At 43.4% G+C, this 26,262-nt stretch overlaps 1 protein-coding gene across 1 annotated transcript in view; it reads right to left on the minus strand.

Moving 5' to 3' along the window:
* The window catches only part of SEC10 (exocyst complex component sec10), a 107,592-nt gene extending 91,486 nt beyond the window's left edge, over positions 1–16,106 (minus strand). The window contains exons 1-3 of the mRNA XM_086489012.1: positions 15,901–16,106; positions 15,615–15,812; positions 15,461–15,535 (exon numbers count right to left, since the gene is read on the minus strand). Coding sequence (XP_086345138.1) covers positions 15,461–15,535; positions 15,615–15,812; positions 15,901–15,975 — 348 coding nt within the window. The 5' untranslated portion in view covers positions 15,976–16,106. The remainder of the gene's footprint in view (positions 1–15,460; positions 15,536–15,614; positions 15,813–15,900) is intronic.
* Positions 16,107–26,262: the final 10,156 nt, after the last annotated feature.

A 26,262-nucleotide genomic window follows, 5' to 3' on the forward strand; every position in this document is an offset into this window, starting at 1 on the left:
ACATCATAAAGGTCTGTAATTCTTGCTTCTTTGGGCCACACCGAAAGCGACACAAAGTCATTTGTGGCTCCTTCAATGCTTCAACTTCATCTATAGTCATGCGTCCATCTTCTTCAAGAATCTCCGAGGCTAAAAATTCTTGAAACCACTTCCCAATACAAAAACATGAACATGCCCATTCCATGTAAAGTGACTGGAAAAATACTATTCCTTCGAAAAGATTGTGCATGCAATGTAGATGAACAAAGAGACGTAGTGACAAACCGTTCATCAAACACACGCAAACAATGAGAATTAATCTTGTTTTTCTGATCTATCCTTATCAACTGCGGCAAATCACAATGGAAATGCCTTTGCCACAATGGAAATGCCGATGCTTGGTGCTCAATCCTTCTTGTGCTCTGTCAACAACTGTGTCATCCAAAGAAGAGACATAGATTTTGAATTCCTTGAATGCATACTTTTCATCTTTTCATGAGTCATCCGCATACATCCGTGCTCATTGATGAGTGAATCGTGCTCAACGTACAATATAGCATGCCTATGAAAAGGGATCACATAAAGACGCTGACTAAAATACAAGAAACGATCACGAATGAAACACTCGAACAATGCGTGCTGACTAATCATTCGAACACATAGTACTTCCTGTGAGGTTTCTTTGGACCTAGGCTCAAGAGCCAAGATCGGTTCTTCTTGAGGAGGTTCTTTGAACCTAGGCTCGAGAGCCAAGATTGGTTCTTCGTGATTGATCAAATCTGCAATGAAGTTAGCTTCACTAGAAAAAGCATCAACTAAACCATCATCCTTGTGAACAATCACGTCATCTTCCTACAAATCATCATGCTTGTGGGAAATCACATCTTGATCATGCAAATCATCATGCTTCTCATTGTCATCCAAATCATCATGCTTATTATAATCATGCAAATCATATGTCTCTGGCTTTGGAGAAGACGAGACTGAGAGAGAGTCCTTTTCCCGAATCTCTTGCATCTGTGCCTGAACTTGATAAAAGAGTCGCAACATTTTTTGCATTCTTGCTTTGTTCTCGCGATCGAATTTTGCTTCTCTTGCTTTGGGTTCCAAGCGTGCTTGCTCGTGCTCACGCTCTATGGCTGCCATTCTTTCTTCGTATTCACGATCTATGGCGGCCCTTCTTTTTGCGGATTCACAATCTATGGCTGCCATTCTTTCTGCTTTTCTTGCTTTGCGTTCTAACTCCCTGTCCATCATCATGTTGTCAAAAGCCTCCATAGGAGTTAGTGCAATCCTTGTCGTAGATGGGAAAGGGGGAGGGTCGGAAAAACCTCCTGGTGGGAAAAACTCTTCTTCGCCAATCCCATGCTCACCACCTCCATGCGAAGTATCCATTCCGCTTCGGGTGATGACCATCTACTGAAGTCATGGGTTCTTAAGTTCACGAGGAACTTGGGTTCTTGCGGGTCTTTGGGTTCTTAAGGGTCTTGAGGTTCTTGGGGGTCTTGAGGTTCTTGGGTTCTTGAGGTTCTTGAGTTCTTGAGGTTCTTCTCTCTCTTGCAATCTGTGTTAGAGAAGGATCTTCTCTTCACCCGAGTTCTGCTCTTTTCCGCGGGCGCACCCCTTGGCGACCTTGTGCTCACACCATGGTTGCTTTTTCCCACCTCACGTCGATTGGCCGGCTACTAAGTGCACGGTCCACTCTCAATGAGTGAAAAGAGGCACAAGGGGAGGCTGGACAAGCCCTTCTTTCTTGGGATTCCTGTCACTCTTCAAAAACACGACTAGGAATTGACACGCCCAAGAGAACTTGGGTTACGTGCGACCGCAACAAGCAAAAAAATTATGTGGTTCTTGTGGTTCTTTCCTTGAGTGATACAGAACACTGCCAAAGCTCTGATACCAATGTAAGGTGCATCGGAAGTGAATGTTGAACTTTGCTCAAGATGAGTGCTCCGAACTGTGCTCAGGGGTTCCTTTTACTTACGGAAGGGAGAGCCTTACGTTCCTTTAGTGAAAGAGTGCAATGGACACAAACAGAGTGGATGAACACTGTGAATGAAGGTGTTGAGACTGAGAGATAGAGAGAGAAGAATACGACACCAGAATGTTGTCAAAACCCTCCTCCGAAGGCCCCAGTCTCTATGGCAAGAGCGGTCTACTATTGATTGCACAAATCTCTACAATGCTTGGACTTGCCGACAATGTCGACAACGATGAGGACGACAACCAGACGGTCTGAAATCTGAAAATGCTAATGGCTGAAATCTGCAAATCTTTATCTGCTGAATTCTGACTCTAGGTCGGTAACGATGTCAATGGCAGCGATGCGACGACGACGCTCTGAAAACACAAATGCTTAAATCTGAGTTTTCTGGGCTGAAACTGCGAACTTTGCGGGATCTGACCGTGCGGCGAGGAACTGCTGCAGGAAGGTGAGATCTGCAAGGTTCGGGACTTGTTCTGCGATGTCTGGCTGCTAAAAACTGAAAACGTTGATGCTACTGTGGATCTTGTCACGATGGAACTGCAAAACGCCAAGGGCTGATCTGCAACCAAAAATGCTAGGGCCGAATTCTGCTATCTGCGGGGGGAATTTGCTAACGCTAAGGCTGATCTGCTGTTGTTGTGGAGTCTGCTAACGCTAGGGCTGATCTGTTGTTGTGCTGTGGCCGGGGCTGATCTACAATGCAAAAACGTTGGAGGCTGATCTTGATGCAAAAACGTTGGGCCTTCTAATGGCTGAAAGCGCTAGGTTTTACCGCCGGTGGGGGATCTTGCTGAGAAGGTGCCTGTTGAACGCGAAGTCTCCGCTGCCTCTTCTACCAGAATTGCTAGCACTGGGTTTTCTTATATATTAACTTAGGCAATTTGCCCTACCCAGTTCCCAACAAAAGTCACTTAATAAATAAGTGAAAAATGTCAAAAATAGGGAAAATAGGTCAATATTCTGTAAAAATGCTCCTGATGGGTTCTAACTCAAATCCGATGATCATGTTGTGTGCAATTAGAGGATATGCATCTAATCTAAGTTTCTGGACATGCACGGTCTGCGAACAGACTCACAAAAATGCCAGATCGCTTCCTAATCTAGATTGACTTGACTGAACTGAACCCTGGTCATGTTGTAGCTTGTCCACGGACACATAGGGTTGGATGTGTCACGTGACATGTGGGCGGAGGGATTATTATACCAAGCAGGGCTCAGTGGATCACTATGCAGGTTCAGAGTTGTCTCGTGGGCTTCCTGAATATCTATGCGCCCAATGTGGAGAGTGCACGTGCAAAGTTTTGGTCTCAGATTGTTGAGTCTTTGCCGCAGGCAAAGCAATGGTGCATAGGGGGTGACTTCAACATGTTGGAGGAACCCTCTGACAAGATTGGTGGTAGCCATACTACTGTGCATGGAGTTGAGTTGGCAGCTTGGGAGAGGTTTTGTATGACTCTACAGGTTTCAAATGTGTGGCACCATTCCAACTTTGTGAGGCCCCCAAACAGCTTGGCCTTCTCTCAATCGGACCGAAGAGTGGGAGGCGTGAATCTATCTTGGATAGATCGCTTCTACACTAATGACCACTTCTGTGACTTGGGTGGGACAATTGGCATTCTGGCAGGGACTTCCTTTTCGGACCATGCTCCAGTGATCCTTACAATGACTGAGAGGCAGAGGAGGGGGAGCACGATGCTTCGCATCCCAGAGAGAGTCTTGCTGGACTCGGCGCTTAGAGAGCGAGTGGAGGCTCTTTGGACAGAGAGCTTAGACATGCAGGATTCTCTTGCTGACAGAGTGGCCTCAGGACTTGCTCAGCTTAGTCGACTCTTTCTTCAGGAGTCTTTGGCTGGCCTGGCTGCAACGTCTCCGGCGGGGCGTTGCTTCCGTGCAGAGGATGCAGGGGCAGCATCCAGACAATCCTTGGTTGGAGGAGCAGTTACAGTTGGCTCGCCAAGAGCTCGTCAACACAGAGGAGAGGCGCCATGAGTTTGCTTTCAATCGACAGGCATCTTAGTGGACCCAGGTGGGTGACAGAGTGACAGGCGCTTTCTTTGAGGCAGTAGGACCTCGGCATACGCATGGCAAGGTCAGTCAATTGAGGAGGCCCGACGGGTCAATTGCTTCAGAGCCAGACGACATGCGCGCAATTGCTACTGACTTCTACCGTGATTTACTATCTGCAGAGCCTTAGTCAGAGCGTCAGGATGCATGCAGAGAGCAGGTGTGGGCACAAATGCCTTGTCTTGTGACTGAGGAGATGCACCAGAGGCTTGAGTTGCCTCTTCAGCTTGAGGAGCTACACACGGCTCTTAGAGCACTCCCACGCAGTAGTTGTCCAGGTGAGGATGCCTTGACTCCCAGCTTTTTCTTGGAGTATTGCGACTTGCTTGGCTCAGATCTTTGCAGTGCTTTTCAGTACATCCTGCAAACAAGAGAGATGCCTGACAGCACGAGTAAGGGCCTGATTTACCTCATTCCCAAGGAGGGTGGCTCCTTGGATTAGATTCGACAGAGACGTCCCATCACCATCCTCAACTCAGCCTACAAAATGCTTGCCAAGGCTCTGAGTTTGAGGATTCAACCACTTCTAGAAAGCATTATACATGGGATATATACAAGTTTTGTCAAGGAGCGTAGTATCCTTGAAATATCTTTACTTTTTGGGAGGCTTCTGCCCTCGTGCGGCTCCTTGGTGAGGATCTGGTGATTCTTCTTCTCGACTTTGAGAAGGCCTACAACGGAGTTGACCGAGACTTTTTGGAGGGCACTCTACGCAGGATGGGCTTCTCACATGCTTGGATCAGAGGGGTGTCAGCTTTGTACAAACGGGCACACAGTCAGGTACTTTTGTCAGGAGGTAGAGGTGATCGTTTCATGCTCACACGTTCGATCAGACAGGGTTGCCCTCTTGCTCCCTTCCTCTTTCTGTTCTATGTTGAGGCGATGAGCAGGTTTTTGGTTTCACAGTAGGTAGAGGTGATCGTTTCAGGAGGTAGAGGTGATCGTTTCATGCTCACACGTTCGGTCAGACAGGGTTGCCCTCTTGCCCCCTTCCTCTTTCTGTTCTATGTTGAGGCGATGAGCAGGTTTTTGGCTTCACAGTAGGTTGGTTTACGTGGCTTAGCGCTCCCTATTCGGGGAGATGAGCTACTGGACGCTGAGTTTGTAGACGACTCAGCCTTGTACTTGGATGGCCAGGAGGCAAACCTTCACAGGTGTGAGCACGCTCTTGAGACTTTTTGTTGTGCATCTGGCGCACTAATCAACTGGACAAAGACAGTGGCTTTCTTGGTTGGTAGTGCTTCTACGTCCGATTGGATGCCAGGTGAGGGTTTCGGGTGGATTCCTCCAGGGACTGCAATTCGATACTCAAACTGTGAGGTTGGTTTGAACTTGTCTCCCGAGCAGCAGATTGCTCCCCTCTTCATGTCTATCAGGAGGAAGTTGTTACATTGGAGCTCTGCACGACTTTCTCTGGCTGGCAGAGTTGTAGTGGCCAACCAGGTGTTGTTGGCTACTATGTGGTACATCACTTCTTGTTGGATCTTCTCGAGTTCTTGTATCAGCCACATAGAGAGGCTGATCAAGAACTTCCTTTGGTCAGGACGTGACACTCAGATAGCCCAGGCCAAAGTGGCATGGTAGGTCATCACCCTTCCTTGTTCTCAGGGAGAGTTGGGGATCATTGACCCAGCACCGCAGAGCAGAGCCCTTCTTGGGAAGTTTATCGTCAGAGGACTTCCTCCAAGTGAGGAGCCCTGGAAGGAGTTCTCGCTTCAGCGGCTTAGTGCTAGGGTGCCTCAGGCTGGAGGCCCTTGGCAACCCTCAACTAGATGGATTTTCACAGACATGCGCAGAGTTGGCTTGAGCAGGAGACTGGAGGACCGCTTCGCTGTGAGTCTGCTCCGATCTTGGGAGAAACTACGGAGAGGCCTGAAGCAGTGTCAGCCTACTTACACGGAGGAGCCCTTGAGACAGTCCCTTGTTTGGAACCCCATGGTTAGCACTCAGAGAGGCCACTTGGTTGGTAGTCTGCCTCATGTTTCCTTGGGTTCCATGGCAGAGGGTCTAGCACGCTCTTCGGGTGACTGGTTACAGTTTTCAGGCTTGTCAGAGGAGCTTCAGGGCATTCAGCTACAGGGCATGAGAGGGGTGCAGAGCATGTGTCAAGACATCTTAGAGGTACTACCAACTGAGTGGCTCACACCTCTGGAGTCAGTAGCGCCCAGAAGGATGGGAGCCTTCACGCAACTGGAGGTTCTCATCTCAGTTCGGGCTTGCTCAAAGACTATACCCTCCCTGCTTTTTGAGCTACAGGGTGAGGGACGTTTACACAGAGTTGCAGTAGAGGCTCCACAAGTGACAGAGTGCTGTTTTTTCAGAGGATCCGAGTGGTGGGCATCTGTGGGAGGACTTGTGTCATAGATCCAGACCCAACAGCTCTTGAGATTGGCCACTTGAGACTGTGGGTTTGGAAGAGCTATCCACTAGCACAAGTACAGTGGGATCCTGGAGAGTGGCTTTGGAGGGACCCTTTCTCCTTGGCAGACCATCCAGGTGTCCCTTTCTTTCAGTACATTGTTCGACTGGGACGTCACATACTCGCAACGGAGAGAGCGGCTCTCCCTGCTGCAGCACCTCGAGCCACGCCACCAATTCCGGTGAAATGAAGTTGGCCTTGGCTCCTCCATCGAAGAAGATCATGGCTTCTTGGTCTTTCACTTTGCCCCAAGCTCGGCAAAGTTCTGAAATCTCGTCCATCGTGCTGGGATCAGTACCCACGCAATCTGGAACCAGTCCTGTTTTCGTCTTGCCTTTTCTTCCACGATCCTCGGCTGCTCTCGAACTCTCAAGCCTTTCGTTGTCCATGTCGTTTTGTTCTTTCTGTGTCTTTTTAGGGCACTTCGCGGAGATATGCCCGGTTTCCCTGCATCCAAAGCACTTCCCCTCCTTTATGTAGCGAGCCCTCTCTTGAGGAGTAAGTTTGGGTCGTGCATCTTTCTTTTCTGGGTTGCTCTTCCTCTTTCTACTTTCATTTGTCGAAGTCTGCTCGGCTCTTTGCGTCATGATCTCATCTGTGGGGTAGGTCAAACTGCCTGAGTGAATGGCAAAACCCCGTTTCGCATGACTCATCAACTCCCGAATGGAAGCTGACTTTTGTTCCAAGCAGTGATCTCAGATCTCTGTAGGAAGACCCAAGGTAAACCGCTCAATCTATTCCTTGCAACGAGATCTTCTTAAATGAAGAGGCCGGTAGAAAAGAGGTCTAGAATCTCTCGCAATAAGCGTCCATTGTATCCTTCTTGGTCATCCAAAGATGGTTCCAAGCAGTTCGTATGTCGCATTCATACTCTCGAGTTAGCCAAGAAGAAATAAAAAGCCTCTCGAATTTCAGCCATTTAACTGGCGTTGTCTTGTTTAATAGAAGCGTGGACCACCAAGTTCGAGCATTCCCCTTAAAATAAGAGGCAGCCCTCCGAATCTTAGAGTGCTCTGAGTAACGCCCTCCTGAGAAGGCTATGTCAAACTGTTGTTAAAAGACAGCCTTCGAAGCATCTCTATAACCAGAAAAAGTGTCAAATCTTATTGGTTGTACATCTTCCTTAAACTCTCGGACTTTCTTGCTTTTGTCTTCCAGAAAGTCATACTGGTTGGCTTTATAAAAATTCTTCTTCTTTGCGTAAAAGCTGCTGTCATCAGAGTCCGAAGTATCTGTAGACGAGTCCTCTATAGAACTCTCAACCACGGGGCGAGATTTGAACTTCTTTGTCTTTTTCTTGCCCTCTCCGAAGTTGTCATAAGCGTAAACTGACTTTTAATTGTACTTCAAATACTCAAGAGAATTAGAGAGAGAGAGAGAGAGAGAGAGAGAGAGAGAGAGAGAGAGCTTGACACTTCATTGGGGACCAGAAGATGGGCTGGTCCCCCCCCATAAAGAGATTATCTTTATTACTAAGGGAGAATCTTTACAAGCACAAGAACGGGGCAATAGCCCGTCCTCTATTCTTTCTTTTCTGCTTCTGATTGAGAGAGTGCGAAAGCTACTCTCTGAATACTGAGAGGATCTTCCCTCTGCTATGAGATTTTGGGAAGCTCTCAAAAACGAGAGTATCTTCCACAAAACTCAATGGAAGCTGTCGAAAAAGAGAGTCTACCTTCCGCTAACTGAGTCCCTTTATGCATAATTATTCCTGCAACAAAAACAAGGGAGAAACACGCAAAATGCACGCACACATGCTTGCTGTAATTTTCTGCACATAACCTGAAAATGTTACCTGAGCACCTTCCAGAGCCGAAATAGAGACCTTTTCCGCGATGGAATGGCACAAAACTTGGTGTACGCGTAGTGTAGGTAGAGAAGAACTAGATTCTATATGTATTTTGCTGAAATTCAACCTAAAGAAGGTGATTAAGGGCTGAAAGCAGAGAATTTACAGCCACCACACTCTACGAAAAGAGTGCCTGCTGCAACTTCTCGCGATGAAACCTCACCAAAAGCTGGCTATGGCTATGAGAGCCCTTGTTCTAGACAATGAGAGCACGAGGCCACCACATATGTCACAAGGGGCTGCTCTCAAGCTTCCATGGAGGGCTCCAATGCGAAGGGCATACTCACAATAGGGGGCGTAAGAGCACTGCCAACACTTAAAATGGGGGAGGGGGGGCTCCTAAATAGCCATCAGGGAGAGGGGGCGCTACGAAGAGAGAGGGTGAGAGTGAGAGTGGAGAGAGTTAGTTTGCATTGGTAAGTGTGCCACTTGGCACACTTACTTAATAACTTTAAAAACCCTTCAACTTTCACTTTTTAAAAATCCTTAGGCTATTAATGAAATGTGCAAATTAACTCACAATTGCACACACAGATGCTACTAATGAAATTGTTAGCTGCTCCCCAGCGCAATGCCGTACCGACACTGCTCTGGCATTACCTATTCGCACTTGTCCAGTCCTTTGGTCCGGCATAGACAATTTAAAAATACATTAAGTGACTTATCCTAAGGCCATAAAATGATTCAGGCCTTACGGTTATTATTCTAAGGACCCCATCTCATTCCTGTGCTTGCACTAGCGCGCGTAATTTTCTGAGCCTGAAATCTGAGGCTACTATCTACCCCTTCATTGAAGACCCGATTTCCCAATCACTAAGGCTTCAAGGTATTTTTCTGCTAGGGTCCCCCTGAGGTGCTCTGGCCCAAACTTGGGCGCACCTCAGGCCCCAGAAACTGTTAGATCTATTCTGATGTGCACACAACTAATTAGATAATTCTTTTCTCGTAAACAAATTAATTATTTACAAAGTCTGACATAGTTACAAAGCGTTGCTTTTTGCTTCACTTTTTGCCTTTCCAGTCTTCTTCGCTCGAGTCTGATGAGCTAGAAGAAATGTCAAAAGAAGAAGAAGAAGAAGAACTGGGTACTCCTTCAAATCGAACATGCTTCTTTTGCTTTCTTGCCTTTTCAAATGTAGATTGACGACCCAAATAACCCGGGAAGTCAGCACCTTTCTTCTACTTTTTGTCGTGCTTTTTAGCTTTGTTCTGCGCGAGCAATTCATACATCAACCACCTCTTCTAATTCTTGCTCTGTGTACATCCTCAGAGTAGAAGGTTCCTTCAAGGCCGGTTTGAGAGGTGGCTCTGTGGTCTGCCGCCACTGTGCATGCACCTCATCAAAAGAGGTCTCGCTCATATATTTTGCAAATTTTGGGTCCTTCGCAAAATTGAGCATCATCTTTGTTGCATCACCAATCAATCGTCGACGCTCCATCTCTTCGAGCTCCGCCTGAGTAGGCCGAGGCAGGCCGTACTCCTTGCATGAATCTTCGTTGTGATCTGTCACAAAGTGATGACGAGTCTACCCGAGAGCATGCGGGAAACCCTAGCCCTGACTGCTACTGAAAACCCTAATTTTGCAAACCCTAACCCTAAAACTTGCAAACCCTAAAATCTGCCAAAAACCCTAACTCTAACCCTAAAACCTGTCCTAAACCCTAACCCTAACCCTAGCAGCAGGAATTGATACCGTGGAATGCGCTGGCATGATGACGTGGCAGAATCCGAATTTTACAGTGGATTTTCAATCTTTTTGCGTCAGATTTTGGCTACGCAAATTGTGTGTGTGTGTGTGTGTGTGTGTGTGTGTGTGTGTGTGTGTGTGTGTGTGAGAGAGAGAGAGAGAGAGAGAGAGAGAGAGAGAGAGAGAAAAACTTTGTTTTAATGTAAAAACTCAACTGAGTTTGAAAGAGAAAGGAGTCTTTGCTTTTAGGCTTTTTGATCTGAAGCTTTTGGGACTCTGCTTTTGGCAACCCTTGTAAACTTTAAATAAGCGGTTTGGGCACACACTCTGCAGAGCATCTGGATTCTGGACGCAGAATCTGAGAGTGAAACCCTAACCGCTCTCTTGTACTTTGATCATTGATTAATACATAAAGAAATACCGATAGGGGCGCCAGTCTTTGGGGCCAATATCTCTAGGCACGGAACTCCGCCTGGCCAGTGCAAATCTATTGTGATCTGTGAATTGTTTTGAAGTGGTTATTTGGTGCTGTTGTGATTGATTCTTGACTTGGAGTGTCCAAGTCTATTACAGTGGTATCAGAGCACGGTCGATTTCTCTTCTACGGGAAATCCAATCCCCAATTTTTTTTTCCGCGGCACCTATGGCTTCACGCAAAGATCAGTCGACTCCCTCTGCATCCGGAGATGCGGGCACAGATCACAACGAGGATTCCGGCAGAGTATGGTCCGCCTCGGCCTACTCAGGCAGAGCAACGAGAGATGGAAGCGTCGTCAATTGATCGGCGATGCAACAAAGATGATGCTCAGTTTTGCGAAGGACCCGAAATTGGCAAAATACATGAGCGAGAGTTCTTTTCAAGAAGTGCATGAGCAGTGGCTAAAAACCACAACACCACCCCCGAAACCCGCTCTCAAGAAACCTTCTGCTCACAAGGCCTATTCAAAGAAGGAATTAGAAGAGGTGGTTGATGCACGGATTGCTCAGCTTTTTGACGTGCAGAACAAAGCTAAAAAGCAGAAGAAAAGCACTGACTTCCCGGGTTATTTGGGTCGTTAATTGACATTTGATAAAGCAAAGAAATAGAAGAAGCGAGTTTGACTTGAAGAAGTACCGAGTTCTTCTTCTTCTTCTTCTGACACTTCTTCTAGCTCTTCAGATTCGAGCGAAGAAGACAGAAAAGGCAAAAAGCGAAGCAAGAAACAACGCTTCAGAAAGGGCCAGAAAAAGGCAAAGAAGTCTAAATCTCGCCCAGTGACCGACAGTTCTACAGAGGACTCGTCTACAGACAGTTCAGACTCCGATGACGGAAAATTTTATGCGAACAAGAAGAATTTTTATAACGCCAACCAGTATGACTTTCTGGCAAATAAAAGCAAGAAAGTCGGAGAGTTTAAGGAAGGTGGACAGTCGATCAAATTTGACAATTTTTCAGGATACACAGATGCTTCGAAGGCTTTGTCTTTTATACAGCAGTTTGACATCGCTTTCGCGAGAGGACGCTACTCAGAGCACTCCAAGATTTGGAGAGCTGCGTCTTACTTTAAGGGGAATGCTCGAACTTGGTGGTCCACGCTTCTTTTAAACAAGACTACGCCAATTAAATGGCTGAAATTTAAGAAGCTTTTTATTTCTTCTTGGTTGACGCAAGAGTATGAACGTGATATGTGAGCTGCTTGAACCATCTTCGGATGACCAAGAGAGAGATACAGCGGATGCTTACTGTGAGAGATTCTGGAGCCCTTTTCTACCCGCCTCTTCATTCAAGAAGATCTCATTCAGAGAACAGATTGAGCGGTTCACCTTGGGTCTACCTACAGAGATCCGAGATCACTGCTTGGAACAGAAGTCAGCTTCTATTCAGGAGTTGATGTGTCATGCGAAGCGGGGCTTTGCCATTCACTCTAGAAGTCTGGCCTACCCCACCGATGAGGTCATGACACAACGAGCCGAACAGACTTCAGCGAATGAACATAGAAAAAGAAAGAGCAACCCAGAAAAGAAGGATGCATGACCCAAGCTTACTCGTAAGGAGAGAGCTCGCCTCATCAGGGAGGGGAAGTGCTTTGGATGCGGGGAACATGGACAAATCTCCGCGAAGTGCCCTAACAAGGCACCGAATGAACAAGATGAAGAAAGGCCAGAAAGTTCTAAAGCAGCTGAGAGCCGTGGCAGAAAAGGCAGATAAAAAGCAAAACTGGTACCCCATGGCGTGGGACCTAAACCGAATCAAATGAATGAAAGTACAAACTTTGCCGCTTTTGGGGCAAAGTGAAGGATTAGAAAGCTCTTTTGAAGGAGCCAAGGCCAACTTCTTTTCACTTGGAATTGGCGGCTCGATTTGGAATTACGCCCAACAGGACAAGGCCACAGGCGGAGGTAGTTCGACTCGCACCCGAACAGGATGTTGCCATTACACCGAGCATTGGCAAACGTCGTTTGCAATGACAGGGGTGTTCAAGGCACGCGAGTGACGTTCTACTCGAAATCCCTTGGTACCACAAGAACTACGCCATGGTTGACTACCGGGCCGAGAAAGCAACTATGACAAATGAAGGGCTCAGAGATTGTACTTGATGAACTTCAGTTTCTTTACTCATTCGTTTGGGAGAGAACTGAACGATGGGAGGGGATGTCACGTGCACATCTAACCCTATGTGTACGTGGACAAGCTACTTCATCACATGAGTTCAGTTAGCCTAGCTTAGGAAGTGTTTTGGCACTTTTGTGAGTCTATTCGCAGCCCGTGCATGTCCAGGCACTTAGAGTAGATGCATATCCTCGGGTTGCACACAACATGACCATCAGATTACATTCACAACCCATCAAGAGCATTTTTACGGTGCGCAGATCTAATTTCCCTATTTTAGCCATTTTTCACTTATTATTATTAAGTGACTTTTGTTATGAAACTGGGTAGGGCAATTTACCCAAGCAAGTATATAAGAAAACCTAGCGCTAGCACTTTCTGGCAGAAGAGGCAACAGGAACCTTGTGTTCAATAGTGCACCTTCTCAGCAAGACCCCCCGGGGCAGTCAACCTAGCGTTTTCAGCTTATAGAACCAGCGTTTTTCTCAAGTGCAGATCAGCCCAGCGTTTTGGAACTTGCAGATCAACCTGGCGACAGCAGCACTCAGCAGATCATCTAGCGTTTTTGCAACAGAACCCCAAATCAGCCTAGCATTTTTGGATCAGCAAAACAGTCTAGCGTTTTGCAGATTCACCGCAACAGATCCCCCATCTGCATCCGTGTTTTCAGTTTTCAGCATATAGACACTTCAGCATATAGACACCGCAGAATAAGTCCCGAACCTTGTAGATCTCACCTTCCCGCAGCAAATCCTCGCCGCACGGTCAGATCAGCAAGCGTTTGCAGTTTCAGGCCACTATTCGCAGATTTCAACATCTGCATTTTCAGTGCGTATTGCATCGTCGTCGTCTAACAGGTTTGGTCGAAATCAGTTCACATGAGAACCTCTTACCAAAAGTCTGCCAAAGACACAACATGAGCATTGCCTACTGATGGTGGGAGTTACATAGCTTAAAGGCGACTCTCTGAACCTTTAAGTGGGAGGTTCCACCGTGTAGCTCTAATCGAGAGCTTCACATATGTATTTTTTGTATAGTTTTAGTCCACCATTTTGGGCCTGTATAGACATTTATTGACCTTTGGCCACTTAGGACTATTTTTAAAGGTTTCACATTGTCCAAGTGGCCAAATGCCCCATTTTAATTAAAGAGTCCCAAAAACCTCATCACTTTGAGCTTTTAGACTTCTAAAAACTTACGAGCTCTCTCTCTACTCCATGTGCTACCTCTCTCTGCATTTGCCTACAACCTGCACGCGCGCGCACCTGCTCGTTCTCACCCAACCTGGGTTCACGAACCTCCTCTTTCAGTCAACTCAGCTCGAAAGACCTCGTTTGACAATTCGTCAACAAAAACTTTATAGCAAGGTCGCTGCTTCGACAAAGTAACCTCCTGCCAAATCTGCAGTGGGACTTGTTCCAGATACTTATGGCAATTCTGTCACGGAGATGGGACCACATGCCAACGGAAAGAACAGACTGAACAACTTTAAGCACTTCAAATAACAATTGAGCTGAAAGAGAACACAACACGAGACAGGAGTGACGGAGTCTACCCCAAGAGAGCATATCCTCTACAGCACCTCACTATAATCAGTATACGGGTCAAGGGTCGAGTGTCACGTGCGCATTGCACTTAAGCCACATGGACAAGCTACTCGTAAGCGTCAATCTTAGCTAGGGATCTAGCGTGGCACTTTGTGAGCCTCTAGAAGGACGTGCATGGTTGAACAATCACGTAATTCATTTATTAATAAGTGACTTGGACATGACATTTTAAAGAGCGGGCAAGGCAAATGGTAAAAAAAACCTATAAAAGAGTCACTTGGTCTTCAGTTTTTAGGACATCAGAACCCAACCTCCGCAGGAGCATCCGACGTCCACAGCACCTCAACACCTAGTGTTTCCATCGCCAGCACCCCAGCATCATCAATGTTTTACATCAGTTCAGCCTAGCGTCCTTGCATCACTTCAACCCAACATTTTTGCATCAATTCAGCCCAACGTTTTGCATCAGATCAGCCCACCGGAGATCAACCTTAGTGTTTTTGCATGAAGCATTCGGCATCAACATTGAGCATTCAGCCAATGTATTAGCATTGTGCAAGTAACCTAAAGAAAGTACTTTCTCTGGCAACAATGCAAGGAAACCCTTAAAGGTGGTTGGACCCAACATGCGGTGTCATCTCTCTCTCTCTCTCTCTCTCTCTCTCTCTCTCTCTCATTGTGTTCAGTGACCGGTTCAATCTCTTTCAAGTGAAGTGAAGTAACCTTGTTCATGCCGCAATTGCTACAATATTTGTTCTTGTAACAGTCCTTGGAAAAGTGTCCAGGCTTGCCACACTCGTAACACCACTTCTTATTGTTACTTGCTTTGATACCGTCTCCCCGAAGGGTAAAGGTGAGCCTCCTAATGTAGTGTCCAAAGGGCAATCATTTGGCTCCTTGTGCAACTCACCTAAGCCCACATGTTATCACATGGTTTCCTCTCGACTAGACTGTTCGATAGACTAGAGATGACACACACCAACATGTTGTGGCATAGGCCAAAGGGCACATACCCAACACCTCACAATGGCCACAAATGAGGCCACTCCCTATGACCAGCCCCTCGGAGAAACGGGGACTATAGCAGCTCCGTCCAAAGAGCTCCAAAACTCTAACATGGGATGTGACAAGGCACCCACAGAAGTGGATGGCCAGCCATACAAGCAAAGGCCGCCCCTAGCCTTGCACTTACAACAGCTAGACATCAAGGAAACGAATCCAACTTCAACAATTTGAATGGGCAAAAGACAACTATGATCTGCATTATCCTAATAGAAAACCTAACGTGATGCTACGAACAAACAATTGTGTAAAGCATTCATAATAGCAAAGTACCTCTGTCAATGTCTTGCGGTGATTTGAGTCATGCAATGCAACTTCCTTCTTCAACTTCTCTAGCTTCGAGTCAACCTGACCCGCCCAAAAAGAAAACCAGTAACAACAGAAACCAGCTGCTAAAGCACTATGAAACAATTATGAGGTTTATTACTTGGTAGCTGAGATCCACGAGTTCACTGCGGGTGTCTTGGAGGAGTGGGAGAAGCTTCTCTGCATCAATAAAAGTAGGTCCGGATGCAGTGCTTTTAGAGACGCCTCCTTCCTCCTCGTCTTCACCTTCCTGCTCCTGCAAGGATGGTAGCACATCGCTTGCCAGTTTTTTGAAGAATTCATCAAACGAGAATGATCCCTGCAGAGGCAATACAATCCCGCACACATATCATTCTCCAAAATCTGTATGCAAAGAGAAGAGGATCAGACAACTCATTTGATCCTACCTTGAAGTCATCGACATCGAGCAATGACAGCGAGCTGATTGAAGAAGCCCTCGAAGATATCTTCATCTTGGCCATTCCCTCTTCGCAGCTCTAGGTCCTTCTCTCTGTGTCTCTCTCTCGATCGGTCGATCTCGCTATGGCGGAGCTTTCACGATGCTAAGTAAAATGGCAACAAAGCTTTGAAAGTCTAATTATGAATTTTTGTTGTCATCTCATTATGCGTGTCCTAAATAACTCTTCCTGTTATAAACAAGGTGAGAAGACAAGAAGGCCTCCTAGAGAGTAAGTCTAAGTAAGTGTTTACAATCATATGGAATTTTTGTTGTGTTTTAATATAAAATTGTATCATCTAGTTTTAAAAAGTGCTTTTATTAACTAGTTCAAAATAAAATACATCAATTGAAAGATGCCTTCAAGATTCTCTTCACCTAATCTTCACTTTTTGCTCATGTCGCCAAAACCTTTTTTCGTATGCGTGTTTTCCTTCTCTACCTCTAGACTCGTCCCTACGAGCCTACAAATCCACCTCTCCTGCGAGCTTGCACCTAAGCTTCCCCTGCCATTCATGGACTTGCACCTACAGAGCAGCCCCCCCCACGTCATCTCCACTATGTCTATATCGAGGAAGGACGCACGCGAGAGAGAGAGAGAGAGAGAGAGAGAGAAGAGAGAAGAAGAAGTAGAGATTCTATTCACCTGTCCTTTATGAAGAATCTATACCTTTGCTCTGCGATGAGAGAGAGAGAGAGAGAGATCCCTAATTGGGAGGTATGGCCTCCACGTGGTCTACCTCCCCCTGCTCAGTCCTCTACCTCTAAATCCTCAAGCATCTTCTTGTCATCTCCACTAATGGGCCATCTTTTTATTTTCTTCTAGTTAGTACCCCCTATTCGCAAATGGCTTATATATTACGAAGGAGCCCCAATAATAAGGTAAATGGTGCACATTGCACATCGGCATTTTGAAACAAAATAAAATAAAAAGGAAGTAAAATAAAAAGACACATTAAAATTTAAAACAAAAGAATATTTGAATGATTTTGTATCATAAGAAAAGATAGATTTAATAAGCATAGAAATGATAAAACAATTTAGTGAAATAAATTTTTTTGAAATCCTCAAATGAGAGAATCGTTTATCAATACCTCACTATATCAATATTCGAGAAAGGTGTGTCAGAGCTTAGCCTTAAGCCGGTTGAAAATCGAGATTAGCGTTGCAAAAGATGGTAAAGGAAAAAAAACCCGATAAAATATACTAGAAAATAGTCCGAACATTTGCAAATTTGAAAATTTCTAATAGTATTTCCATTTGTATCTACATAAAGAGGAAACTTGTTGCTTAAACAAAGAGACTTTCTCGAAGACTACATCATAAGATCAAACTCCTATTGTTATTTTGTTTAATGTTTTGATCTCTAAAGTCAGTTTCAAGTAAGCGGGGAAAAAAGTAAATGTTTCTTTGGAGAATAGCTTTCAATTCATAAGTTTTAGCTTTTTATTCACAAGACTTTTGAGTCCCTTAGGGACACTTTTCTTACAAAGAAATTTGAACGACCTTCACCCTTTGGGTACTAAGGCCTTTAATAGGCCAATAAACGTGCAGCTACACACACGTGCATAATATCTTGTCGCCCATGTATCTTTGGTGGACGATCGCATGTGCAACAAAATATAAGGAACATGTTGGTGCGAACTTCAGGTGAAGTTGGAACGTAGTGGCCTAGTCATGCTCGTCTTCTCTCTCAGCATAGATTTCATGCATTGATTGTTTCAAGTGTGAGCAATGCGAAGAAACCTATTTCACCTCATGAATCTATTTCACTAAGTGAAGCACAATGCTCAAAAAAAGGGACGGTTGCAATGCAAACTCCATATGATACTAGCATGTATTACTTCCACCCTATGCCTCTTGAAGAAAAGGCCATTGGTACTAAGTAGATTTTTAAGTTCAAACATATGTCGGATTGATAGCTACAAGTTAGGCACAATCAAGAAGACAAAAGTATCACATAATTTCAAGCAAGTGTTTTTTCTCGATACCAATAGATCACATGCATAGTGAGTGGGTTTGTATACCAATCCAATTGAGAGCATCTCTCTCTCTCTCTCTCTCTCTCTCTCTCTCTCTCTCTCTCTCTCTCTCTCTCTCTCTCTCTCTCTCTCTCATTGTACGCTTCAGCATTGTCGACTCTGACAAAACTGTCTAGATTTATAGTTAATTATTCGATATTGTTTAGACTCCTATCATCAAGGTATTGGGAATCTATTGAAAATCCATCAAATGCTCCATACCTTTATCTCAAATGCACAAGTTTACGAGTAGATGAGGTACTCAACCTCAATAAGCCCATGGAATTAAGCTTTTTGTCATGTAGGGCATAGTGCATATGGACTTGTAGTTTCTACGGAGATTGCCAGACTTTATGTATGCACATTAGCAGAGCACATGTGGCAAGCATGAATAATTTAGTGGTGAGGATGCACATTGTCAGAGACCCTACAAGCCACAACTATAATGTCTTGATGATGAGATGCATGCCTCATTCCTCTTTTAGCTGGGTAATGATGAGAGCTCTCGCGGCTGGCTTCGTAATGCACGCTCATGAGTTGTATTGGTCTATTTATTGTGTCATAAAGCACATGTAGGTTATAGCCGCAGTGACTAAGGTGCTCAATCCAAATTTGGTTGTGCACAACGAAGCATGAGTGACGATAGAATACCTAGGGTTTAGGGGTGAGGGCAACCAAGCCACTGTAGGCAAGCATGTCACCACTATAAATTTTTTGGTGAATAGATGTAAGGTTATTCCCCTCCATGGTTGGGTAGTGAGATGAAAGCTCTTGCCCCTAAGATCATAGTGTACAATTGCAATTCCTATCGAGCTAACGGTATTATTAGAGCATGGACTTCATAGGCCCTCTTGGGAAAAGGCCTATGGCCCATAAAGTCTTATCTTTGTACTTGCACACTAAGTAATACAACTTCCCACATTGAGTTCCCTTGAAGTTTTTCCTTTATCTTCCTAAGCCTTGTGAGCATTATTGCAACCCCCATTCCTAATAAATGGTATTAGACCATGCTTCAATATCCCGAGAAAAAATTGCACGCACTCTCTTGGCTAACTTTTCTCTGAAGATTGAAGTGATATTTGATGAGCATTTGTAGGGCAACATAACTTTTGGGTAATCTCATCGAGATTGGTCTTTTTATAATTTTCTAATTGGGCTCATTTTAATCTCCATTTCTACAACACATAGCATTGTGCATGCTACTTGTTTCTTTAGTTTTGTGACAGTGCACATTTCTACAATGCAGTCAGTTTGTAGTTTTCTTAATATTGTGCTATATATCACATGTTGGTTTTACATAAATTTTCCTAAGCCTTGTGAGCATTATTGCAACCCCCATTCCTAATAAATGGTATTAGACCATGCTTCAATATCCCGAGAAAAAATTGCACGCACTCTCTTGGCTAACTTTTCTCTGAAGATTGAAGTGATATTTGATGAGCATTTGTAGGGCAACATAACTTTTGGGTAATCTCATCGAGATTGGTCTTTTTAGAATTTTCTAATTGGGCTCATTTTAATCTCCATTTCTACAACACATAGCATTGTGCATGCTACTTGTTTCTTTAGTTTTGTGACAGTGCACATTTCTACAATGCAGTCAGTTTGTAGTTTTCTTAATATTGTGCTATATATCACATGTTAGTTTTACATAAACTTTCCTATCATAATAATGATGTTCTTTGTATGATGTCTCGAGGGTAAATTGGAGGGTTATAACTAACCACATTGTGCCTATATAATGCAACGTGTTCTTGCTATAAAGAGTGTTTTGGAACATTTTGCAAAGTCATGATGTATGATTGGCTTCCGTGGAACAAGTCCTATCCAGGATGGTGCAGGTTCTAGCAATTTTGTTGCTAGAGTTGTTTTGCCCATTCAAAGCAAGCATGTTGCAATAGCTAAGCTTTGCATGCTTTGATTGTGCTCTCTATCAAGCGTTCCACAACTTTGCACACTTGCTCAATAAGTACAACAAAAAAGGCACGGGATATTCTAGCTTTGTTATATGCCACCCATAATGAGACAAAAATTGCTTACCTATGTAACAGGATAAAATCCAGATTATGTAATAATATGGATGTATTTATTGCCAAGAATAAAGATTTCATGGATAAATTCATTATTGTCGGTGAGGTCATTCCTAACAATTTCCTTGTGGCTTCTTGATACATTGTCAAATTCTTCTCATGCTCTATGCTCCACTTGAAGACTTGTGGCAAAGGGCGAATTGGAGGATGTTTAAATTTGAATGTGTTCATCTCTATATTGTTTCAAGAGGCCAATCCTAGGAAAAACAAGCCTAAGAAGTGTGCAGCTCATCAATATGTGGCTACACATAAGGTGAGTTGCCACCTCTAAGGCTCCTCCTTTGAGTAGCATGCCTACAGTTGAATCTTTTTCAAACAACACAAGTGTGAGAAGTGTAGTTGCAAGGACAACATAATTATTGATAGGCAAATGATCAATTCCTTATTCTATGTCCAAAACTAAAGGCTAAAGAGACTCGCAATAAAGAGGCAAATGCAACCATTGCATGTTCTTTTTCTAATGTAAAATCTTCTTATGTTATACCAGATACAAAATGGGCATGTAGTACACATTGTCAATATGACCCTTTTGTTGGAGACTAAGATGGATTTGTCAATTTTGCACTCATGGTTGAGGGAAATGGAGAGAGATAGAATGAAAGAGTTCTCAAATGTTGAGAATCAAGTAATTACACTTTTCATTAATACATTAAAATTGATCTACAATCATGTTGTTATATAGAGCTTTAGAGCTAGCTTTGGATGGCATCAATGATGACTCTCAGGATACCTCGTTATGGTGATTCATGTGGAGGGTATGGATGACTTGCTACAACCAACTGCCAAAGAAAGAAAGATATTAGGGAATACCTTTTACCATATATGTGGTAGTGATGTGTGAACACACTTAGGGCTATCGGGCCACTTTTTCCCTCATTAGGAGGGTTTCCCCCCTGTGCATTTGTATATACGTCCATCATTCTAAGGCTAACTTATCTTTCTAATTTCACACTAATCAATACACTCTTTGATGTGTGCCTTGAGATTCTTCATCTTATCCAAGTTGTGTGTGCATCCCTATAACCTTAATTCCAACAATAGATATCAAAGCAGGTTGCATCCTCCCGGGCTTAGTCATCAGCATCGCCAACACCCCTACTCAATTTCTCCAGATGGTGTGATCTTTGATGCGCATCAACAGGTTGAGTAATAATTTGGGTAAGCTTGTAGAGCTTGGTGTGCTCAAAATTTTGATTCGGGTTCATTTCGGCCTCCATTTCCACTACACGTAATACTGCGTAGGCAATTTCGTCCTTTTGTGCAGCTTTTTTGTCAGTGCAATTTATGTTAGTCCTACTTTATTATTCCTCTTTCAGAGAAATGTTCACATCAAGTGCAATCACTCGCCATGGTTAACAACAACACGTATGTTTTTAAGATGTTTGTTGTTGAAGACAAATTGGATGGGGATAGCTACCCAATGTGGGCTTACATCATGATGCATGTTCTTGTGTCAAAGGGCATTTAGAATGTTGTGCAGGACATTGATGTACGCTCGCCTTCTATGGATACATGCTTTGGTGAGGTTGTTGCATGTTCTAACAGGTAAGTTGCTGCTGGAGTTGGTTTGCCTATATCTGAGTAGTTCTATTGGGATATTAGAGATGCTCATGCATATGCATTAATTACATTATCTATGAAGTGCACTATGACTCCTCACATTGGCTCATTAGAAAAATTAGCAAAACAGGCTTGGGATACCGTGGTTGGTCTTTATGCAAGTCTCAATGAGCTAAATTGCATTACTACGTAAAGAGCTAGAGTCAAAAATTATGCAAGATGAAGATGACATGGACTTTTTCCTTGCTATAATCAAGGATATTAATAAGAAACTCGGTTCTATAGGTGAAGTTATTTTTGATAGTTCACTTGTGCAGACTATTCTCGATGTGTTGCCAAACTCTTATCAGATTTTACTAGTACTTGAAGGCTTATGACCCAAGAAACCCTCACACTATCAAGTTTGATGCATTATACACATTGATGTTATAGAAGTCACTTTCAAGAAGGATTAGGGCTAAGCAACTTGCAATTGAGTAGGATTTTGTTTCTGCTTAAAGAAAAGATGGTAATAACAATGCAGTCATGTCTCATGGTTCTTCAGTGAGTAGCACATCACCTATTTCTAGTGCTTCTATTGGCAGCAACTCATCTAGGAAATCTGGTGAAAAAGGCGAGAAGAAGATGTGTCACCATTATTGTATGGCTAATGATCACTTGATAAATCAATGTCCTAAGTTGAAGGCAAAAGAGGCCAAGAAGAAAGACAATGGATCTATACCAATGCAACTATTGTAGAATCTTCTAGAAATGGAGATTGTGTTGTTGTTGTTGTAGATGCAGAGTGAGAATCTAGTGCATAGTGTACTTATGATCCTTTAGTCCATGATGCATGTATGTGAGTTTCAGTAGTCACATGTTTGGTACTTTAATAGTGGTGCTACAAAGCACATTACCTCACATCATGACTTGTTCGTCTTTCTCGATGTTGTCCCTCATAGAAAAACAAACACATGCCAACAATGCCTCATATCCGGTCAAGGGAGCTTAAAAAATTGTGCTTACTATTGCAAATGGCAATTCTTTCACACTTGTTGATGCACTTTATGTACTAGGGATCAAGAAGAACCTTTTGTCTACATTTGCACTTATAAGACTTGTTCTTGTTGTCAAATTTTTGAATGACACATGCACAGTTCATGACCTTGATTTAGGTGATTTGGTGATAAAATTGTTGCATCCAACATTTTGTTTCATGGGATAAATAAGCTCACTTTGTATGACAAGTATGGGTATAATTTTGCAAATGAAGTTGTGGATTCAAAGGCGGTTTCAGATGCCAAACTTTGGCATGCACGTTTTGGGCATATGAATTTTTCTAGTTTGCTGTGCTTGCAAAAATCTGATATGGTTGCTTCTTTGCCACCTCTTGAAGAACCTTCTAAGAACGTTTGTGAAGGCTGTATTTTGGGTAAGATGCAATGTTCATTAAGGGCTACATGCAGGTCGCAACTTGTCCATAGCGATGTTTGTGGGCCTATGCAAAGGCATGCATGGGTGTATTTGCTTAAAGCTAAGTCAAATGTGTTTGTTTCAAGCAATTTTTGGTTATGGCTAATAATGTCTCTATATGTACTATGGGCACCCTCCATTCAGATTGAGGGGGTGGGAGGTGGAGTATATGTGTCATGAATTTAATGTATTTCTAGCTAGCTGTGGGATAAAACACCAATGTACAGTGTCATATACACCTCAACAAAATAGTGTTGTTGAACGAAAAAAGAGGTCACTTACAGAGATGGCAAGATGTATGGTCATGAGTCAAGCTTTAACACAGTCCTTTTGCCTTGAGGTTGTCATGTGTGCTATATTTTTACTTAATAGGTGCTCTACTAAAGCGTTGCAATCTATTACTCCTTATGAAGCCTACTATGATAAGAAGCCCTCTATTGATCACATGTGCATTTTTGGTTGTTTGGCTTATGCTTTGGTGCCACAAACACAACAAAGAAAATTGGATGATAAGGCTTTCAAATGCATTTATGTTGGTTACAAAGGTTACACGGTATACCCCCTGCAAACAAAACGTATCTCGGTTTCACAAGATGTTGTATTTGTGGAAGATTCTGCTCAGTCTTTGTTATCATGTACCAGAGACAATAATGTCAGCTCGTAGGACATTTATGACATTGTTGCCTCTTTTTAATGGTGGAACTTGGATGTAAGTTCTAATGAGGCACATGTACAACCTCAGGGTTTCCAAAAATGTTACATATTAGCCTATTATTGATGCAGATGTACATGATGTACTTGATTTCAAAAGGGCTGAGAACGAAGAGGCTAGGGGTATGCCAACATGGTCGGTGCATACTTTGTGTGATAATAAATTGAATGCACCTTTGTCTAGCCGTACTTGTTCAAGTTCTTTCCATGCATCATATGCGTTAGATTGTTATGCTTTGGCTATTTCTAGTTTATGTAATGAAGAAGAACCTCTTTCTTTTGATGAAGCACATAATTCAGAAAATTGGATGACTACGATGGAATCATAATGATGCACTTATAAAGAATGAAACATGGACTCTTTGCGATTTGTCTCCTCGCACAAAGGCCCATGGTACAAAGTTGCTTCACAAATTGAAATGTAATCTGGATGGTGAGATTGATTGCTATAAGGCTAGATCTGGTGCATGCACAACAAAAAGGGATTGATTATGAAGAGACTTTAATTGATCCCACTCATTGTATGACTACTGTTCGTTTTCTACGTGCATCGACAACTCATTTTGGATGAAATGTACATCAATTAGACATTATTACTGCTTTCTTGAATGGTGATATATTTGAGGAAGTATATGGAATGCGGCCTTGCGGTTTTGTCAAGAAGACAACAAAATAAAGTGTGAAAATGTAAGAAATATATGTATGGGATGAAGTAGTTTCCTCGTGCTTGGTATGAGAAAGGTGACACTCATTTGGTTAAACAAGACTTTTTTAAGAGTCCAACTAAGAGCACTTTTTATGTCAAACGTGAGGGTGATGTATTTCTCATCGTTGTTTTATATGTAGACAATTTGTTGATTATTGATTCAAATAAAATGCACATTGTTAAATTCAAGGCTGAATTGAATGCTACTTTCAAGATGAAAGACTTGGGACTTTTGCATCATTACTTGGGTATACATTTTAAGCAGTGTGATTGAGGTATTGCTTTGTGTCAAGCAAGATACATAGAGACATTACTATCTAAGTTTCTACTTGAGAATTTCAAACCTATTGCTACTCCAATGAAAACATGTTTGAATTTGAGTCTTCATGATGTCCGAGATCTTGTTACTGTCACTCTTTATCAATGGGTGCCTTATTTATGTATGTACTACGAGGTTGGGTATTCAATTTGCAATCTCACAAGTTCGCAGATATATGCATAGCCGAGGGTCTAAGCACAGGTTGTAAAAGGATCTTTCACTAGTTGAGCGGCACTTTACATCTTGGGTTGTTTAATACCAAGGGGGGATCATTGCCACCAAATTTGCATGCTTTTTCAAACTCAGATTGGGCTGGCTTTTATGACACATGAGTGTCCATAAGTGGTTTTTGTTTCATGCTCAATGGTTCATGCATATCATGGCTGAGTAAGAAGCAACCTACTGTGGCCGCTTTTAGTTATGAATCTAAGGATACAATTGAATGTGTATGGCTCAGATGCCTTATGGCTAATTTGGGTGTTGGACATGAGTCATGACATTGCCAACATCATCAACACTAACAGTAAGAGCGCATTGGTAGTTGCAAGGAACCCATTTTTTCATGCTTGCACAAAGCACATTGAGGTGCATTATCACTATGTTAGGGAGAGGCTTTCGGCAAGAGAGATAAGATTCATTTATGTGCCGACACAAGACAATCTTGCAGATCTATTCACAAAGGAATTCCTTCATGAGAAGTTTGAAGCTTTCTGCAAAGCTTTGGGCTTGCTTCCCTTCGTGGATTGATCACTACACTATGTGGACGCTCTTATTTTCCACATTACTTCTAAGGGGGTTTTGTTACCATGTACGTGGTAGTGATGTGTGTGAACAGGCCGAGGAGAAATTCAACCTTGCACCTAGATTTTCAAAGAGACCGTTCCAAAAATTACTGGTCATTCTAAGATCTCTATCTGACACGATGGATGTTGCCAATCCACAGTGTTTGAAAATCTGAGATATGAAGAGGGTTGCCATTTGGTGTGCCTTAATAGTCTTTTTGACAAGAATAAAGTGTGCTTGCTCGCTAAACCTGTCGACTATTGTCCATATTCTCGTATTCCCATAAATAGACTTGGGTAATCCAAAGATAAAATCCATGGATATACTCTCCCATGGCGAATTAGGGATTTGCAATGCTGGAGTACTCTAGGTTACTTCCCTCTATCATAATTTGTCTTTTGGCATACCACATGATCATTCTAGGGCTAACTTATCTTTCTATTTCCACACTAAGCAAAACACTCTCTGTTGTGTGCCTTGAGCTTCTCCATCTTCTCCAAATTGTGTGTTCCTCCTTCAACCCTCATTCCAACAATACCACTAGGGGTACATGCCAACAATCCTTCCCTCGAGCCTATGGGTCTGGAATGGCAACAATGACAAGATGAAATTAATAAGAGACTGTAGACAAGGTGGCTTACATGAGTGCCCTCCCCTTGGACAAAGGATT

This window comes from Adiantum capillus-veneris, chromosome 18 (genome assembly GCF_014529385.1).
Source record: "Adiantum capillus-veneris isolate H3 chromosome 18, ASM1452938v2, whole genome shotgun sequence".
Taxonomy (NCBI): domain Eukaryota; kingdom Viridiplantae; phylum Streptophyta; class Polypodiopsida; order Polypodiales; family Pteridaceae; genus Adiantum; species Adiantum capillus-veneris.